The sequence below is a fragment of the Physeter macrocephalus genome, chromosome 18 (assembly GCF_002837175.3).
Source record: "Physeter macrocephalus isolate SW-GA chromosome 18, ASM283717v5, whole genome shotgun sequence".
NCBI classification, from domain to species: domain Eukaryota; kingdom Metazoa; phylum Chordata; class Mammalia; order Artiodactyla; family Physeteridae; genus Physeter; species Physeter macrocephalus.
Genome location: NC_041231.1, coordinates 22,487,695 through 22,509,078, shown reverse-complemented (window position 1 = coordinate 22,509,078; position 21,384 = coordinate 22,487,695). Strand labels below are relative to the sequence as shown.

At 41.9% G+C, this 21,384-nt stretch overlaps 1 protein-coding gene across 2 annotated transcripts in view; it reads right to left on the bottom strand.

Moving 5' to 3' along the window:
* Window positions 1–1,094: 1,094 nt before the first annotated feature.
* The window catches only part of RYBP (RING1 and YY1 binding protein), a 78,476-nt gene continuing 58,186 nt past the window's right edge, over window positions 1,095–21,384 (bottom strand). For both annotated transcript variants that reach the window (XM_024123833.3, XM_028478509.2), the window contains exons 3-5: window positions 5,112–5,288; window positions 4,919–5,017; window positions 1,095–4,366 (exon numbers count right to left, since the gene is read on the bottom strand). In XM_024123833.3, the coding sequence (XP_023979601.1) occupies window positions 4,114–4,366; window positions 4,919–5,017; window positions 5,112–5,288 (529 nt within the window). In that variant the 3' untranslated portion in view covers window positions 1,095–4,113. The remainder of the gene's footprint in view (window positions 4,367–4,918; window positions 5,018–5,111; window positions 5,289–21,384) is intronic.

Below are 21,384 nucleotides of genomic sequence, written 5' to 3'. Positions count from 1 at the left end.
GAATTAATCATCGTTACCCATCACCTCCACTTCCTTCCTTCAATCACTGCAACCTACCTCAAAGGATGCATTTACAGACACTAGCTCGCTTTCTTCCAAAGTTCGGCCATTCTTTGGTTCCATTATATTTTCTGCTGCAGCTCTGAGCCGTGCACTGAGACACCCAAATCAACTTCAGCATCTGATAAACTCAAGTTCTTGGCCTCCTGTTCTACGGGGAATATTACACAAGTGAAAAATCTGAGTACAAAAAGTTAACTGTTTTCCTACGGGCTAAAGTCTACACAGACAAAAATAAAGATTTCAATGTAAATTTTACTATTTTATTTGTGAAAAAACTACAAGCAGAATTCATAAATAGACATTTCTATTTAAAGCAGGAAAACGATAAAGTGGCTTCTAATAACATAGTCGTGCACATGCCAGTAACAGGAATATATTAACATCTTTTATTTGCTAGACAAAGAGCAGTGTCCAATATAAATTTCCCCCAAACATTTAAGACCTGTGAATTTCTGACCAGTTCACAAAACCACCGACACTTTAGCATGAAGAAAAAAAAACAAACCTAACAGACTGTCAGCTCTAAAGACGTTACAGAGCAGGTACTTCCAAAAGCGTTATACAAGCTGTCTTTCTGGGCAAATGAAAAATATAGCTCGTATAATACATTAACAAAAATTCACAAGGTAAGATTATGTTTTGACATACTTAACAAGCATTCTCTATTTGTCTCCAACAAACAAAGCTAAGGAAATAATGTAACCATCTTTACACAGTAAATTAAGGTTACAAGTCATACACAAGAACAGAACTGCTTGCGCATTAAAAACTGTTCAGCTCCATTGTCATACTCTAAATGTTGGCTCTTAAACCATTTTCGGTTACATACAAGCAAAGGTTATTATATATTCAGCAATTAATAAATTTTCAATAATTTAAGATACGGTAGCTTAAAAAAGTAGACTGAGAATGGTCTTGATAAGGCAGGTGAAACATCTTAGTGGAACTAAACTCACAGAAGCTTCTGCCAATGTTCTGAATATCCAGATTGAAACTGTAAGATTTTGACTAAAATTTTTTGTGGGTGTCAAGATGTCTTTACCTGATTACTACTATTATTATTTTTTGAACTGCGTGACTCAAGCAGAGCAGGTCAGATGAGCTCTGTGCGCGCGTGCACGCACGAGTGTGAAGGATCGTGTGGTATCAAAACGAATGGAAACTTGCAAGCGTAACACTGTGCTTTTGTTTGTTTTGTTTTTATAACCTGCTTACTGTGCCGCTGAATACCAAGTATTTCTGGTCCTCTTTTAATATGTATCTTTATCATCTACACTAATGTTTTTACACACTGCCTACTAATTGTAGGGCAAACTGCAAATGCAGAAAGTTACAGGAATTCCATTTCCAGAATACATGCCTGAGGGATGTCATCAATTTCAGAAATTAAAAGCCTAAAGCACCTGCCACCTCACTACCGTAACAGAATACACAACAGCAGCTAAAGGATGGGCCCAAGGACATCTGATTGCTGTGAGCAGTCCACCAGGCGCTGCAGTTTCTACCAAAACGGCCATTTCATCCTCTCACCTGTTCTAAAGCAATCCTCCCTTCCTTCACCCCTCCCCATTCTTTAATTTATTCTTTAATTTATCACGGAGGCAAGACTGAAAAACCAAGACATTGGCAATGAATCAATTAGCAGCCTCTGAGTAGCTGGTGAACCAGCTTTTCCCACTCATCTCGGGGTCCAATCACTTTACATGAAACTAATTTTGAAAAAGTACACAGTGTTTCTGAACAAAGTGCAAACCAACACTTACTGGTTCCAAAAGCAGTGCAACCCACATGAGTTCGGTGACGTTTAAATTTTTTTAAAAAAGTTAATTAAAAAACTTAGCAATTCCTTACACCTCTGGAAAATAAATATGGCTGACTAATTCACCCTCCCTGAGACCCTTAATAAAAGGAATATTAAAACTTTAGAAGGAATGTCTTTGCAATACCCCACTAATATTAAAATGTGGATTTAAAATTCATAGTCAAATCACTATGTATTCTATATCCTGATGCTTATAGAAAGCATCTGATTTCCTTTGGTTCATTAATAAATACTTTAAAAATGTATTTAAAAAGGTAAGTATAGCTTGCATCCCAGATGCAAGCAGTATTTTAAAAAGAGGGGGAACATTGTCCATGCATTTGAGAATAGGACCACAGCAACAAATGGCACTGCTTTATCATCTATACCTTTGAGAAAAGAATTTAAATGATGGTACATAAGTGACTAAGGAATAGTTTTAATGTAAATGTGAAAGGAGCCTTCCTGTTGGCTACTCAAATCAAGCTGTTAATTTTTCTGTTTACTTGTTGCCTCCACAGACAGAAGTGACTTCTATTCTTAAGCAAACCAGGTTTTTCACACCAAAATGTGGTGTTTCATTACTAATCTGCTGCCCTCCCGGAAGTACGTCAAATAAAGGAAGGTGACATCAAGTTCCCATGCTTGAAATGACTCTCAAGTCTATGAACTCTGCGGATATGAATGTAAGCGTCAAAGAGAAGACAGACCCTAAATCTAAACAAAGCGAAACAGAACATCTTTAAAATGAGGAGGGGTGGATTCATATTAGAGGTCTTCTTTTTCTCCCCCTTTTTTTGTTTGTTTTTGCAAGACAGTCTTAAAAAAGAGAGTGAAAAGAATCTTTTTTAAAAGAGAGTTTACTCAAGCTATCTTTATGTTGAGGAAGAAAAAGATCACAGGCTCGCAGGAAGTAGGAGCTTTCCCTGCAACTCTGGCTGCCAGCACTTGAACCATTTATTCACCACTGAGTTCCTTCCCACAGCAGGGAATTGAGACAAGTCTCCCAACACTGAAAAGCTCCATGTGGGGACTGGATGTACTGGTTGATAACCTTTGTTCAGTAAAACAACAAGACTAGATTTTAAGAAAGAAAAAGAATTCTCACAACTGAATGGGTAGGGTAAGGGAAACGAGGGGAAGTGAGGCAAACAAAGTTCCATCGAACAAAACGCCACATGCAAAGTGGAGACAGGGATTTGCTTCTTGTATGGACCAAAAATACAGATTACACAGTTTGAATCCTAAAACTAAGAGACAATTTATCAATCTACCTCAGACATGAGTAGAGGTCTGGAAAATGGATGGAATTCGAGTTACAGAATACCATATTTTCATGAATGCTTATGTAAGAACAGCAATGTTAACATGTAACCGTAATTTACACGAATACTTGGCATTCTGGAGCTAGTTTCGTCGTTACTTTTGACTGATCAAAGCCCTCCCAACTAAACCACTTGTGATTTGTCAGTTATTCCATCGCAAATGCAGGCTATCTGGAGCAGTCTTTAATTTGAGATCACATTGTTTCAAAAATATATATATTTTTCTATCGTCCAGTACTCTTTAGACAGATGAGAGAGTCAAGTTCCCACGTGGGTTGGAACATACTTCACGTAAGACTGATTTTAACTTAATTTCAGCACTTTCATAGAAGGGACCGTCCCAGATCTGTAACTGTTCAATGCTGTATTCACTTCACAGTGTATCAAGCACCAGCGTTGCCATGGATTGGTTTCAAATAACCCTTTATATATAATTTTATATTTATATATATATAGTTATATCAAAACTGATAGTACATAGTATAACTGGAAGAAAGAACTAAACTTAAAAGGATATGCTGAAAGGATGGAGTCTGTGAACACAATAAATAAAAGCTCCCTCCCCATCCCACCCCACTCCCCCCCAACAAAACAAAAACAAAAACCAGTTGTAATGTACATGGAAAATTGTGCACAGCAGATTTTTTTTTTTATATAAAAAGTAGATTCAGGAGCACATCCAATTATAAATGATTGTTAGGAAAATCATATAAAACAATGGAATACATAAAAGTGTCAAGAGTAATCGTCAGGGTGCGAAATTCCTTGGGGGCCAGATGCCCATGGCAAGCAGAAATTATCCTGGCAGCATCACTAAGAGGTCGATGTCCACAGAAGATTCTCCAGGGGTACAAGCGGCATGGGCAGGTGGAGGATGTGAATTTCATACCCTGATTCATAGTTTTCACAACTCCATGTGCAATTTCAGAAAGATTCATCATTTACTGCCGACATGTCGCCCTTTGGCGTGGAGGAACGGGAGGAACCCTTGTCTGTGCTCTCCGACCCCGAGCTGCTCTGGTTCTGCTGTTCTGACCCTGCACTGGAGGTCACTGTGGATGAGGAGGTCGAGGAGGAGCGAGTCTTTTCCTTAAAGTCTGTGATAATGACGGTGACGTTGCCCACAGTTACTGCCAACTGCTGTGCAGTGCTCCTGTCCACATTTTTCAGCCGGGGCCTGAAAGCAACACCACAGGGGAAGAGCCCGTGAAATCGGCTACGGATGCAAAGGACTTCTGGCCCAACATCACCCCGCCACACACACAGACTGCATGCGTCGCTGTGGCAATGAATCTAAAACGCCAGCACGGATACCAGCGCTTACTACCAAATCTGCCGACTAAGCGTAGCAAGAAACGAAACCGCCATCCGTTAGCCAAGCTTCGGACCACTGCAAAATTATGATCAATTTATCTTTCTCCTGTTTCGGACTCAGTGATATAAAAGCAGCTCACATCTATGTGCATGTATTTTGAAAGTTAACGGTTCCCCGCCCCCCCCCCCCCGCCCCTCCCCCCCCCCCCTCCTAGCCCACCAACCCCACAGCACAAAACCACCCCTGACATGTGCATGTATTTTGAAAGTTAACGGTTCCCCGCCCCCCCCCGCCAGCTCTTCACCCCACCCCTTCTTAGCCTACAAACCCACAGGCACAAAACCACCCCTGACTCTTGATTATGAGCAGGTGATTCAGGGCAGCGACGTGGTATTTCACTCTAGTTTCAAATACCTTGAGGTGTGATTCGTTTCACTGGTCTTTGTTGTAGCATTTGCAGACTGTATACTGTTCGCTTCGCTAGGAGGATCTTTCAGAATATCAGACTTTGGTCTAAATGGGGAGACAGAAAAAGAGGCATTTAAAAGACATCTCTGATTCACCTGCAAAATAATATAGTACTGTACTGAGTTACCCAAGAACTTACTTTGTTTTTTTGTTGGTATTTTTCTTGGTAACACTAGGACTAATCTCTTTATCTTTCTCGGGTTTCTCTTTGTCTTGCTTTTCAACCTTCTCCTTCTTCTCCTTTTTAGGGGGCGGTGGAGTGGCATACTGTTGGGCCACTTGCTGGGCCACCAGCTGAGAATTGATCCGAGGTTTTCTAAAACATTCAAGAAAAGATGCCTCATTATTTGCTTTTTAACTGTTTCTTTAATTGTAAAATTTTGGTCTCATAATTTTTAGGTATTTTATTACTGGTATCCGGCAACTCAGAGTAAATTATATGGTGTTTATTATTTCCAGAAAGTATGGTTAAGTCCATAAAACTTTTCCTCTTTCAAATCCACTCTCCGTACGATCTACCTTTAACGACATAAACACACGTGCTCACACAAACATACTCATCCCTGTGCAGTCAAGACTTTCAGCCAATAAAACATGACGCTGCTTCTAAGAGTGCTGAGAACACGACTTCTTTTGAGCTGTCAAGATTATACTGACTGACAGCTTTCAAATACTCCTGCTGCAGAGGGTTAATCTCATTTTATTAAATGGACACTGGTAATCCCTTGAAAAGAGAATGAAATTAGAAGTGTGACATTCACTCCTCAATCTAATTATTCCGACTTGGTCTGCTCCCCTGCTGCTCTGTGACTGGCACAGACAACACGAATCGAGCAATAAAAGGTAACTGTGGTTCATACGAGCTTCCAAGGGGGTGAAGACAAAGTCACTATAACAAAATCTTAGACAAGTGATACATTCATTGGGCCATCAACCATTATTTCTGCACCAGTCTCCAACTGACACTGGCTCTTAGCACTATTGTTTACAAATTCTAAACGGTGCCAGACGCTTCTCACAATGCATGACCATTCGGACTCAAATGGTAAAGGGAGAAAGGAAAACCTAGGCACTCTTTCTATACAATATTAATTTTCAAAGACATTAGCATCTAGATCAACATTTACAATATAATAAATTCTCCAAGGACAAGGTAGAAAACACATATCTAAGTGGGTCATTAATGAGGTGAAGCAACCACTTGCCATGATGTAATGATCCCCTTCAGACCCTACATCCCCCTCTGTTCCCAACGATGGAGGCACTGGCCAGAGAAAAATAACTGGACAGACAAGGTCTGCCTCATCGATGAGAGAGCCAGTGGTGGAAGAACGGAAATGGAAAAAAATTAAAAAAAAAAAAAAAAGCCTACGAAAAACGAAAACTTCTTTCTTAAATAATTCCGCCAATTTTTTTTGTTGTTTCAAGAAAACAAACAAAAAGAGTTGCTAGGTACAAGACACGCTGGCTCCTAAGTTAAGCACAGTTACCGAAGCACCTCTTGGGAGGAGGTGTGATGTGGCGAAGAAGAAATACAGCACAAGGAGGGGACAGACACCCACTCCTTGACTCCATCAAGGGCAGCCTGCTAGGGGAAGTCACTGGGTTTGTTCTGAGTGTCTCAGTGCTGGTTCCACAATAGTGTGGCTTTGCAGAAAACACAACAACAAAGGAGCAATCCCAGAGTAAGTTTCCTATCGGTCTCCCCCAAACACAGGTCTTGGTTAGGCCTTGGTTACGGCGGCATACGATGAAGCCCACAACGGGTACGGTCACCTCAGCCTGGACCACAAGCAGCCTCACAGGCCACTAAGCAAGGGATTCAAAGACGTGAAGTGCCCCGAGACAAAGGGAGGAAGGTACTTAATACTCTAAACCCCCGCCCCTCAAGTGAAAGGTGAAAGGTAACATTCTTTTTTCACAGGTTCTAACAAAGGCAGCAGCAGCCATTCTAACACATTCTACTCTTTCAAAGAGGAAGTGTATCTGTTAATACTTACAGAGAAGATAATCACCACTACGAACTATTTCACAAGTACTCACAGGGGACACAAACAGACCAGCTGTCTACAGGGATTACCAAGTGGTTTAAATCAGAGTTTAAACAAACTGTCATATACTAACCAATACTCGGGTGTCAAAATGAAATAACTCAGCCAAGTGAAAGCTAACTAAATAAAACTTCATGAAAAACTACACCTTGAGACTTTCAGTTAAGCCAGTATGTGTACTTCACTGCATGGAAGTCTGACAAGAGAGGACACCTGGACACCAGTCCAAGACCACCTGCAACAGCGAGAAGAACCAATGGCACGTGGCACACCAGGCGCTTGCCCAGAGAAACCACCCCAGCCCCATCACCAGGCCCGCCCGGTCTGAGTTCGGGGGGCCTGTCTCACTCCAGCACATCCTACAGAGTTCTATGGTGCCAGTCAGCACGCGCCCCGTAACTGCCAACCAGATGTACGCTCCCGAATGGCATGACCGGGTCTAATCATCCTTCTCATGATGGCATTCAGCACAGCACCAGGTACCCAATCAAGTTACCTACTGGATGAATAAAGAGTAAACGAAAACTTCAGAGAAAGACCAAGTAGGATAAGGACTGAGAAAAGGGCCCAAGCTTTGGTGATCAAGAAGTCAACTGCTGACTTTCAGGAGAGCAAGCCGCACGCCATCAGGGCTGCAAAGAGGAAGGAACTACAGGATGTCAGAGGAATAATGCAGAGGCGGCCAACAGGACCCCTTCTGAGAACTGTGGTGCTGAGGTAAAGGACAGCCCTGCCACTGCAGAAAGGGGTCAGCGGGGTTTGAGGAGATTTCCTTGGGAACGGGAGGCTTAAATCATGTTGTACATTGAAGAGGGAGAAGAGAAAGACTGAAGGCAGGCAGAAGAGAGGGGTTAGCCATGGGGCAAAGGAGAGAAAGAATACAATCAAGAAAAGCGCTGGGATTGGGACTGACATGTATACACTGATGTGTAAAAAACTGATGACTAATAAGAACCTGCTGTATAAAAAAATAAATAAAATAAAAAAATTTTTTTTTAAAAAAGCAAAGCACTGGGAAAGGAACAGAGACACTTTCTTCTGAGATGGGAGGGATGCTAGGTACTGGGGATTATTGGCAGAATATGGAAGGGAGAGATCAGAGGAGAGATCCTGAAACGACGGACATGAGGAGTGGCGCCTGGGTTGGGGAGCAGCTGGCACTACCAGCAGAGCAGAGAGCTAGGGAAGGGCAGAGAGGAGAGGAAGCCACCCTCGTCTCACAAACAGCCCCTAACGGCAGGCGCTGGATGCACGATGCACCTACAAGCAGCTCTCAACCACCCAGACGCCGTGCTGACCCAAGATGGATTATCCCTTCACAGGCGGCTCGCTGAGGCCATGGGCACAGCGTGGGCAACAGGCCAGGTGCCTGTCTCGTACTCCTCCCGCGGACGACCACTCTCTAACATTCCAGCTGGGCAAGCAAACCCTCAGAATTCTTCAGTGCATGCACCACAATCCAGCATCTGTGGGACAGCGTACACACACACACACACACACACACACACACACGGTAACATAAGCTGCAACTCCTCAAATGCAGCACATGTGCACAACCGCGTGGATGTCCTCACTTGTTCCTAAGAAAATGATGTCTGACTAGAATAGTGAAATAAGTGTTCCTCCTCTCTAATGGGCAACCAAACTGAAACGTCACAAACGAAAAGGACCTAAGGCTCACTGGGATCAGACTATTACCAAGAAATATGGGATGTCTGCTAAAAGCACCTGTGTTGTTTCACAAGTACCTCTGTGTTCTCAACGTCCTCAAATAACAACCTAGTAATTCTTCCATCATCACTTGCTCCTTCGCCACAAAAAACCCTCACCAACAGGTGGGAATTCATTATTTTGATTATTAGAGTGGTTTTTTCAAACTAGTTCCCCCAACAAATCCCACAGTCCTTCTCAGATCAGGGAACGGGGTGAGGTGGGGAAATGCACCTAATTCATTTTGAAACGGTGCAGTGCTGCTGAACACAACGCATACCTTTGGAGAAGGTGAAGCAACGAGAAGGGTCATCGGTGGGAGACCCTCCAAAGGTGCCACCCTGCCAGAACCGCTGTGGCAGCTCCTGCCGTCCGTCCCCTACTCATTCCCAGGCCGGTGCACTCTGATGGCATGAGGATGGAAACGTGCCACCTCCACGGAGAGGCACGCACGCTGCACCCCAGCCAGCTGCGCTCTCCAGGTGAGACGCTGCGAACCGCCGTGAAGCAGCAGGCCAGGACCACCTCACAGCCATCACGGGACAGGCACACTGCGAAGCCAGAGTCAGCACAGCACCCTCCAGAGCAGAACTGATTGTCTCTGTTTTACCAATTAAGGAGACTGAAAACAGAAAGATCAAGAACCTTGTCTAAGGTCCACAGTAAGTGGCTAAACTGGGATTTTTTAACCCAGATCCACCTGAACTTTTCAAAGACTCCTCTTATTTATTTATTTTATTTATTTATGGCCGCGCTGGGTCTTCGTTGCTGCACGCGGGCTTTCTCTAGTTGCGGCGAGCAGGGGCTACTCTGTTGCGGTGCGCGGGCGTTGGCTTCTCTTGTCGCGGAGCACGGGCTCTAGGCGTGCGGGCTTCAGTAGTTGTGGCACACGGGCTCAGTAGTTGTGGCTCGCGGGCTCTAGAGCACAGGCTCCGTAGTTGTGGTGCACCGGCTTAGCTGCTCCTTGGCGTGTGGGATCTTCCCGGACCAGGGATCAAACCTGTGACCCCTGCACTGGCAGGTGCATTCTTCACCACTGCGCCACCAGGGAAGTCCCCAAAGACTCCTCTTATGAAAGTAACTTCAAATGAGTCTCCCCACCGGGTGTGTGGGTCGGGGGGCGGGGAGGGGGCACACGGTACTAGAGATGGAAGACCCAGGTCACCTCAGGCTACTGTTTCAACAGATACCTGCCCAAGAATTCCAGCACTCCCGTTAGCCCCACCATCCTCACTGGGGTAAGAAGAGGACGACTTGGTTGCCCTTAAGGGGAGAGAAAAGGGCACGGGGAGAGGAGATGGCAAAGTATGTTTTCCAGTGTCTTTTAACATTTCCTGAAAGGAATGAACCGTTATCATGATATTTAACACTGCTGATCGGTGAGAAATTTACAGATTTACACTGCTCAATGCAGTCTTTTAAGTGTCATACGACACACTGTATATAGCTTGCTTAATGGGCAGAATTTCCAGCATATTGCAGGATGTCAGTTCTTCAAGATGGAGCTGAGAGTCTGGGGTTCTCCAAAATTACCTAAGTTTCCCAACTAACAAATCTTAAACAAGCAATTAACAGCTTTCCCAATACAGGGGAAAACATCAGATTGAAGAACATGGCTTATTGCTTTTGGTGACTACACCTCAAAGCCCATTAACCACCAACAACAAAAACAAACAAACAAACAAAAAGCCCTATTTGACCAGAAATACTATACAGTATATAACATGGGGCCTGGTTTCCTTTATAAGTATGTTTGCCAACAAAAGCTTTTCCTATCTTCTTCAAAACTGTATTTTTTTAATAAAAAATTTTTAGGCTTCTGAAAATTGTTTCACACCTTTATTGTTGCTTTTCCAATAGAGGTTACAAAGGAAAATCTGCTGTGACATTTCAGGAATAGACATCATCAGGAAATCTTGTCTATTTATTTGCATTTGAACAGCTAATATTTCAGAGAAGAGCTGATTCCATAAAGTGAAGCAAATCTTTATCTAGGGACATCCTTAATTGTTGAAAAAGAAAAATTTCAGAGTTTGAGCACACATGAACACAAATGAGAGCAAAAAACAAGGTATCTTCCTGGATTGCTTTGGGGGAACATGGGCAAACCATATGTTTCCATCATACAACACTTTCCTTCTCCACTGTGTGCTCAGGGGAACCTGAGACCTGTGATCATTTCTCATGCGCTTTTCTGTATCTCAGCTCCCACAATGAGAAACAGGACAAAGCCATCTTCTGGTAGTTCAGGCAACAAAGAGCAATAACAAATCTTTTTTTTTTTTTTCCTTGATTATGCTCAGCTCTTCCTAAACTAACATTTGTGTGTTTTGTCCACTTACGGAACTCTATTTTCAGTTAAAATACCCTAAAGGCTCTGAAATCAGACAATCAACTTTATCCATTAAAAAAGAAAAAAAAAGTACCCTGCAACTTACAAAACATCTTTGCCAAGTTAACTGACACTGCCCTTGAGTTCTCCTGCCATCGCCTTTACCTCCCCCACCAAGCCCTTCCTTGCCTTGGCAATCTGTTGGTTGAAAAATTAGCAATTTCCAGGATTGAACTACTCTGAAAATGCCTGTCCATTTAGCTCACTCTACCAGAAGCCCACGAGTCTTTATGAGAGATCACATCATGGCTCTGTAATTAAAAGGAGACTTCTCCAACATGACCCATTTCCCCGTCCCTCCACTCAAAAGGTTATTCTACACGTGCGCATTGGACTAATAACTAGCATGCATCTTACCTCCCCACCAATGATTGAACTTCTGTATTACTGAGCCCCCGATACACGTGCGCACACACACGCACACGCGCGTACACACACGCGCGCGCGCACACACACGCGCGCGCGCACACACACGCGCGCGCACACACACACACACACACACACACAGAACTTCTGTATTACTGAGCCCCCGATACACGTGCGCACACACACGCACACACACGCGCGTACACACACACACACACACACACACACCCAGCTGGGAACACAGCAGAGTACTCTGCACAGCCGTTATCGACTAAAATATTTTGAAAATGAAATGGGAATAGTAGATACAACCTCAGGGAAGCGGGTGGGCCAAATGTGTAAAATGCGTTATAAACTGCACAACTTTTTTTCTTTGCAGAAGTACCTGTTAAAGCCATAATGAGGGTAAATAAACCTGATCTTTCTCTGCATACATATGTATTCCAAGTTAAAAGAAGCTGTGAATCCATTTTCACGCTGGCTAATGCCTGTATTTAGCTCCAAGGCCATGTAAGCGTTAAGATTCAGGGTCTGTCCCAGCAACACTGCCAACCACACACTACTGGCTCCTGGCTTCGGTGAGCGCAACAGAAAAGAGTAGAGAGAACAACTCGTTTTCTGTTCGTTTTACCCACCCTCTGCTGACCCATTGTATGTTACATACCAAAGATAAAGCAGAGGAGAAATGCTACGAACAGAACACAGAAGTCAGGATTCTGGCTCCAACATCAATGACCATGAGATCTTAAAGGGTGATACAAGACTTCTTTTAAACTCTAGACATGCACAGGTAGAACAGATTTGAAGTAATTAGGCTACTTTAGGGCTCTTTCCCCTCCACCTATACTTATATTTTAACAACTACTGCCTCACTTTATCCTCAACAATTCGAAAAGGTATGTTACACAACCACCAGTATTCTCAGTTGAAAAAGAGAGAGAGGATTTACAACTACACCAGAGACAATTAGTCTGGTAGTCTTTCAGGTGTACCATGCTAGGCTGAGAGTTTTGTAACAAAGGGTTTTAATCTCAAGACAATTTCTGTACCTTTTCATATTTGATTCACTGTTATAGTACAGTTATTACTAAGAATCACCCAGGTGAGTCAATCCAGCCCAATGAAGAATAACAGATGAGGAAATATGGCAAATAATCTAGTTTCGTAAATAAGTTCCCAGGGAGTTTCTAGGTAAGCACTTTCTTTGCCGCTATTTTAAAGGGCTGATTATCTTAAGAGACCAACGGACAAATATTCATCTGTTCAGTTACGGGATGAAACCACACAAGAGCTCCAGTCAAATTCTTCCCTGACGCAGGAAACGTAAGACCTTGTACTAGTTGTCAGTCCCAGTGACTAGGATGCTCTTTCAGCTTGCTGATTTAGGCTCAGTTCAACATTACTCAGACCTAGCTGGCTGTGCTTTGGAAAGATGAATACTCATGGCCTTCCTTCCCCAGAGCTGCTGTTGCCACAGAGTCAGGCCACGCTACACCAGGGTCATACGAAACTTCTATGACCTTGTGACCTTCACTGCTACAATCATACACTCTGTGGCATTATTAAATTCTCTCTGCTCCCCAAACAGTATCTCTTCTTACTGTTCTTTTCTCTCCTAAATAGTTCTTTGGCCTCTCATGTAAACACCTGTTTTCATGAAATTTCTCAAATCTTCTAGATTGAGCCACTGGGTGGCCCGAAGGGGTCTGAGTTCATCTTCTAGGTTACTCTTTCCCACCAATATATATACATCCTTGACTCAGGAGAACCACTCTGCCTTGTACCAGAAAACTAAAATTTCCCCCTTAATTCGGACTCCAACTATCAAATTAAAAAAAAAAAAAAAAAAGTCAAGCCATCCCCTTTATTCCACTTACCTCTCCATCCTCACCTTCACAGGTAATAGGGAGAGTACGGACTTTGGAGTTAGGACAGTCTTTGGACTTTATCCAGACTCTGCTATTGAGCTTGGGTAAATTACTCAAAATGGAAATGGGGCCACACCTAATATAACAGGGCTGAAATCAAGATTAAAGGAGGTAAAGTTCTCTTAGCTCGTCACAGTACACGTACACAGAACATGCAGATATTCCACAAAATAATTCCCCTTAAAAGTAATATCTACATTTCAAAGCACTAACTTTTCCAGCTGTAGATGCATCTACTACACTTCCACAGACACAGGGAGGCCAATGCAAATATTTACAAATGAAAGAAGCTGGTAAGCTCTGCCCTACGGAAATGGTTCTAGAGACAGAAATCCCTCCGGTAGCTTAGTGTCCTAAGTTCATCATGCTGTCTGGTAGCAGCGGCAGCACTAAGGATCCTCACTGACTTAGATGTCAGCTTTTCTGCATTACTTCAAACAGAATTTTGGTTTTGCAGATATTCCTTTTAAAAGAGAATGCCTTTAGGGCAGGCTACAGGACTTCAATTTTACCATACTATACATGGTATTGCACAAACTCACCAGATACAACTTGGTTAGAACAACTGGCTCCAAGAGAACCCTTAACCGCAGAACCTGAAATGTTCTACTACAGATTCAAAGTTATCGTTGTATTCAAATGTCTCTTATGCTCTGAAAACACAGTTACTTAAAAAGTACTTGAGCACCAGTAACTGTCGGCCCTGTAACTTTTCTGCAACTCTGGAACATATGTTCAGAAAGTAAAAGGAGCTACAAGTGGTTGAGGCTCTTGAAAACAAAACCCTTATTTTATAAACGAAGCTGGCAGCAATGGAGAGAGAGCCTAGTCCAGGATGGTTCTCAAAGTGTGGTCCAGAGACTCCTGGGGGTATTCAAGACCCTTTGAGGAGGGTCTACAAGGCGAAAACTATTTCTATAATAATTACCTCCACAGTAATACTTGCCTTTTCGTTTTCCAAAGACTAAATGACACGTGACATCACTGCTCTGAGAGCTAATGAAATGTATGTTTGTATATCCCTGTGTTCTAAACATTGCTCAGTTTTAATTTCTGATGTGGAAAGTATCTACAGGTGTAGCCAACATGAGCAAAAGCTACTTGGGGTCCATAACAGTTTTAAACAGTGCAAGAGATCCTCTGACCAAAAAGCTTGAGAGCTGCTACCCTAGGACCATGACAAATATTTTACTGTGCAAGTCTGCTGCTTCATCACAGGTAAAGAAAGAAGAGGTTTTCTTCAGAAGACAACTTTGAAAACAACTCAAGCTTAAATTCTTGCTCAGCAAAACTGCAAAAAAAAGCAACAAAAAACAACAAAAAAAACCCCACCACCATGAAAAGCAGCATCACCTCCAAATGCAGCTTAAGAAAACATTTCAAAGATAAAGAAAAAATTTTAAACTTCCTAAACACAAGCAGAACTTTCAAGAACAAGGCTTAAAGTATTTCAACCACAGACTATAAATCTGGCTTCCTTCCATTTCCTCCCCCCTGTGTTACCTAAAATAACAGAATTTCATTGTGGTCATTCAAATATTTAAAGTAAATGTCCCATAATAAATATGCTCTTTAGATCTCTCACAGCATTTCTCCAAAAGTAAATCCACTGACAAAGAATGGACTAGTTGACATCATGTGAAGAAAAATGTTTCCTAAATTGTTTTCAAAACGGACCTTCTTTGAAGATGGCTAACTGCATTTCTTTCTGATACCTGGCATTCCAAACTTTCAATACAAATTTTATTCTACAGTAAAAGACTTTGGTGTTAAGACCGGAAAGGTGTTTTGCTGGCTGACGATTTCTTCTGAGCAGTGTTAGGATCGCTGCCACGCCTGAGGCAGTGTGAGAATTACAGTAGCTGCGGTACTGTGACTACAGATGTGGTGGAGACACACCTCCCCTCGCCCGTCTCCTTGAGGAGGAAAGTCCATGCAGGTGACCAAATCCCAACTCTCTGGGCCAGCATCCCTACTTCCAAAAGCCCATCTGAGTAAAGAAGCAGAGAGAGATGTAACATTCCTCGTGCTGTCTCTTGTCCTGGTTTCACCTCCGGCATTCGGGCTTATGTTTCCAAATTCATCAAACAGACTCTTCCTGGTGTCTACTCTATGCCAAGGCAGGCGCTCTGCACTCTGAGTACGGGCGTATGCTTCTTTTCCAAGAAGCTGATAAAATATGACGCTTTAGATTTCAACGGCCAAGATCTCTGTTGAGGGTCCTTTGTGTTTTCTGGGCTGCTCCCTGTCACACAAGTTGGATCATAGGACTTAGCAGGCTGAGGTGCCTCAGCTCTCTCCTCTGCTTTCTGTATTTATTTTAGAACCGAACTCCATGACCTTGGATGAATTACATACTCTCTCCAGACTGCAGTTTCCTCATTGATAAAAGAGATCAGAAAAGAGTAAATAAGTAAGCCATCTCTATGGCTCCTTCAGCTCAGATACTCGTATTCAGTATTTAATAAAAACTAAATAGAGTTATTTGTTCTTAACACACAGGCAAGCTTGCATTAAGTACATTCTACAAACTAGACTGCTGGTTTAGTGACTTTGATATGACCTCTCCCAATCTCCCCAGAAGATACACAAAATTACCTTATAAATCATGCAAGTAATTTTAAGAAGGATCACAAGACACTACAAATCTCTTCACAAACCATGTATCTTCAGATGCAAATAAACCTGATGATGTATCAAGTCTTTCTCCAAGAAACTATACTAAACCAATCCAATCTGCTCTGAAAATTACTTTATAGCTGTCAGAAATCCCATTTAAAATGCACGCAACCATTTTGAAGTTACAGTTCATGTCACAAAAGTGGGCACCTACAAAGCACACAGAAGAATGTGTAATTCTTCAGAGGGAAAAAACCGCCCCCCAAAACACTATTTAGATAATTTAAAGAAATCCAAGATCTAACAAACCAGTTGCCCTCTTCAGGTCTTGGTTTTCTCACCTGTAAAATTAGAGGGTTGGACTAAATTAAGGTAATCTTAAGGATTCCCTCAAACCTAATCCTTAAAACAAAACAAAAACATATGTACTAGAAAATAAGAGTTCTAACACACAGGCTAGTTCACGGTCAAATTATAATGGGTTTCCTAAATCGCTGGTAGTCAAAACTTTCTAAAAGCCTATCATCACTTTGGAAGGATGTCTACTGCATGGTCTCTCAACCACAGCACTGGTGACGTGTTAGACCTCGTAATTCTCTGCTGTGGGGCTGTGCTTAATGCAGTGTGGGATGTTTAGCAGCATCCCTGGCCTCTACCTACCAGATGCCAGTGGCGCCCCCATCCCCAAGTTCTGACAGACACTGCCAAATATTCCCTGGGTGGCAAAATCAGTCCCAGGTGAGAAACACTGGTCTACAGAAGAATATAATATAAAGGAGTAGAAACATTTACAAACACGGGAAGGCAGCCCAGCAAAAAATGACACTTGACCCATCAGAATTTTATCCAAAGATATCTACTAAAAACATATATAATATATTCATCATTCCAACTGGTTGGGGTTATAAGAGGGTAGGATTCGGAAAGACGAATCCTGAGAGCTCTTAATATGCTGAGACTGTGTTTTTTTTTTTTTTAAATAAAGTTGTATGATCACTCCTTTCAAACATTTTGCAAGTTTTATTAAAGTTGTACACTGCATAGCAGAACGGAGATATACCCATCATAAGATAGATCACTTACAATGATTAAACATGACGTCTTTGGTATTTCTACATAGCTAAGCATCACACATTTGGTCAGGAACATATCATTCCCTCAAGATCTTACATAATATTATTTTAATACGCAGAGCCTTTTCTAAGGGAAAAACCCAAGGTAAAATGTAAAGCAACTTCTGTGTATAATACCATAAGACCAGTCTGTTCAATCACCAAACAGATGCTTGAGGGAAGACTATCTAACGGTCTCTACACAATTATGACTCTGACAATGTGTAAGTTATACTCTGTCAGGTGACTCTGACAATGTCATCTTATACTTTGGGCATTTCAGGTTAATCACAGTCTATATGTGAAGCAAGGGAAGGAAAATTTTAGGGTACTTTATTTACTTCAAATGGTTGAAAAATTAGATGTGAATGAAGGTGATGACTGAAACCACCAGCAGCTACTGGCTAGAGACATGAGCACTTGAGCTTGGAGAATGCCTTGAACTCAGTATACATGACTGTTGTGCTGGGACAGGGGGACAGTGTGGCACAGCTTGAAGATGGGAATTCACGTACCAATTTAAACAATACAGTAAATCTTTGAATTAAATGTTGGTCATATTTGCTACTCATGGATGAAACATTTCTCAGAATTCCAGAAAATAATTAGAATTTTTTGGATAGGAATAGGAACTTAAATAAATATGAGAATATTTTGAGGTACGCCATCGATATAGTTGTCCCTCGGTAGCCGAGGGGGACTGGTTCCAGGACCTCCGGGGATATCAAAACCAATGGCTGTATTTGCCTATCTGCTGACCCCTTAGCTTCTGAAATGTCAGTCCTCATACTTCATCTGCTAAACTCATACCTACTTTAAGACCCAGCTCATATGCCACTGCTTTCCCAATTTCTCCTGGCAAATAATAGTTGGTGGTCAGATTTTTCAGGGTTCCCAAACCACCGTGACATACCTCTACCACTTAATGTTCTACATTATAATATTACCCTATTTATCTGTCTCTTTCCACAAGATTATATACATCTCTGAGGCAGTCCCGACCTTTTACATTTTATCCTATACTCTCCAAACTTGCTTCAAAATAATTACTTGTTTCCCTGACAGTACGGTCTATACAATGTGGTGCAGACAGCAGATGCTGTATCAGCACGTAACATAACGTTGTATTCTAATACTGAACAGTTTCTCTGGGCCTCAGAACTGGGGGACTTTGTATAACTCTTCTTTTATACTGCCAAGACTTGTATTCTAATACTGAACAGTTTCTCTGGGCCTCAGAACTGGGGGACTTTGTGTAACTCTTCTTTTATACTGCCAAGACCAAGCAAAAAGCCTCACACATGAGAGGTTCTCAATGAATATAATAACTATCTATCCCAGAGATAGAAAAGCTCCCAGTTTGTAAGAGGTGAAGAAGAAAATTAACAGATGATGAAATGCTTCCTATGAGGCGGCACTGTGTTGAGTGTTTACATGTATCACCTCGTAATTCTCAAGTTTTTGATGTTTTTGGTAGAATCAAAGCTCAAAGGTCCAAGAGCAAATAGGCTAGAGCAGTTTACCCTAAGTTTATGCTCCTTCCACTAAGCCACATGGCCCAACCCAAAGAACCTTGAGAAGAAAGGGAATCCAACTGGAGCCAGTGAAAGTGAGGAAAACAAAGGAAAACACTAAAAAGAGAGCCGGAGAAAGTTTTCATGAAGTAGTCAGTAATACTGAAAACTGCAGCAAATGAAAACTTGAAAACAGGTCTCTGAATCTGCCAGTCAAGGAGGAGCCCTTCCAAACGAAGTGTTTCTCTTCCATTCCTTCACTAGATCACACACGTGCCCCTTAACCCTTCCACCTTTCCTCTTACCTCAAATATCTCAACTACTTCAACATATCCCACCTATACTCACAACCATATAGGTATGAAAAAAGCAGACTATGACATTCTGTACTGCAGTGCCTGTGTTTTTAAATATCTAGGGCTAGGGAATTAGGACAAAATTCTTAGGAAGTCAAGTCTAGGTCCTTCAGGAATGCTCTTGGTCTTCTGTTTCGCTATCAGAGTAAAAAAGATCTATGGGTAGTAACAACTGACTTCACAGAGCATGACATAATTAATAAGTCTGCTTACTTAACCTTAGAGAAACCACATTATCACCAGAGTAAGTACTGTGGAATCAAGTGGGATTCTCACACTACCAGCAAGCTTTCCAGTTACACAGATTTATCTAAATCCTTAAGCTTATAAAAAGGGATACTTAAACTGGGATGATGGTATACTGCATACACACACTCACCTGCATCATTCTGGTACAGGCACTTTTTTTCAAGTTGGTATTCCACTCTGAAGCATCTCCCTTTGGCATCAAAGTAAGCGAACTTGCATGCCTTGTAATAAGTTTCCAACAAGGTAAGGCCTGTGTATGCCAAAAATGACTCTGAAATGTCTCCGTCTGAAAGGGACTTTTTTCTTCTTAAACTACACTGCTGCAAGTGCACTGTCATCAAAGATCTGCTGAACATCTGATTCACTAATTTGCAGAAGTACAATGGAGATTTTGCAAGATTTTTCTTTTTTAAGTCTAAAACAAAATTTTAAATGTTTCATCTTAAGCTAGAGTTGCAAAATGGCACAGAGTTCCCACACACCCCTCACTCAGCTTCTCCTAATGTTAACATCTTATATAAACAAAGGATAATTATCAAAACCAGAAAAGTTAACACTGATACAATACTCTTAACTAAACCAGACACTATTTTGGATTCGCACTAGTTTCCCCACGAAAGACCTGTCTCCGTCAGCATCCCATCTAGGCATCCACATTGCGGTTTGTTTTTCCTCATGTTTAGTCTTCTCCTATCTCTGACAGCTCCTCGGGTTCTTTGTCTTTGACGGCCTGGACACTTCTGATGAGTACTAGTCAGTTGTTTTGGAGAAATGTTCCTCAATTTGGGTGTATTTCATGACCAGAATGAGGTTATACATTCTGACAATACCAAAGCAAAGACGTGCGTTCTCCTGACTGCATCACAGTAAGGGCTTCCGGATGTTTCCATGTCTTATCCCTGATGTTAACCATGACCAGGTGACTAAGGAGTTACCTTGAGACTCTATATACCACTATGCCATTTCTTCTCAAACTTTCACCCACTAACTTCAGCATTCAAACGCGGACTGTGCAAATATTGCTATTGTTTTGTTTTGGCCCCATGGTGATTCGGTCTTCCACATTAACTGGAATTCTTCTTTAAGTAAGAGCTGTCTCTTCAAATTCATTCATTTATTCAATTATTTTTATCAGTATGAATTCATGGCTATTTATCTTATCCTATGGGTTAAAACCTAATTCTACCGTTATTTATTTTGTTGCTTAAATTGTTCCAGCTTTGGCCATTAAGAGCTCTTCCTTCAGGCTGAGTTCTTTTGACAAACCCCCACCCTTTGATCCCAAAAAGTCTAGAAGTTTTTAGGATCCAATGTTCCTTGGACTATTTTACATTCCTAAGCACTATACTCAAAGAAAACCCTTACAGTCCAGCTAGAGAAGGAACAAAACAAACAGTCATTCGAAGTGATGAACCATTACATATTATCACAATCAGCATTATATTCCACACAGCATAACCACTAACAAAAGCTGGGTGACAGCTAAGCAAGTGAGAGCTCTGGATATCATAAGGAGTACATTTTCTCAGAATGTAATCACTTATCTAATGCCTCTATTAACAGGAAACTTTTGTGTTCTAAAGACATACTTCATCATCAAACATTTTGTGGCGAGAGGTGAAAATTCCAGGTGGAATAAGATTCCAGTTAGTTAGACAAGTGTCCTCTAAAAACACACAATGTACTTTTCTGGCATTCTGCAGAGGGAAAGGGAAAAGATTTCAGACTCTGGAATAAGGAATAAGGGTACAAGAGCCAAGGCTGAGTGCATGTTCCAAAGAGTAAACAGCCTGTGGTGGAGGGAAGCGACGACGACACTGTTCCTCTTGACTTTATTGCGTCCTCTCCACGGCTCCAAAAGCACTAAAGAAGAGTGGGACCTCCAAAATTACTCCCTGCTTGCTTACAGGTGCCGAATCACCTGCCATCCAAACACCCCAAAAAGGGTAGGGTTGGGGGTGGGGAGCTAGAAATAGCAACCGCTGCTGAGGTCTGCTGACTTGGACAATCTCTGCCTGGGACAAATCTTAAGGAGATACACTTTACATAACAAAACGCACGTGGTTTTAAGGGTACAGTTTGTTTTGACAAATATATAGAGCAGTGTAATCACCA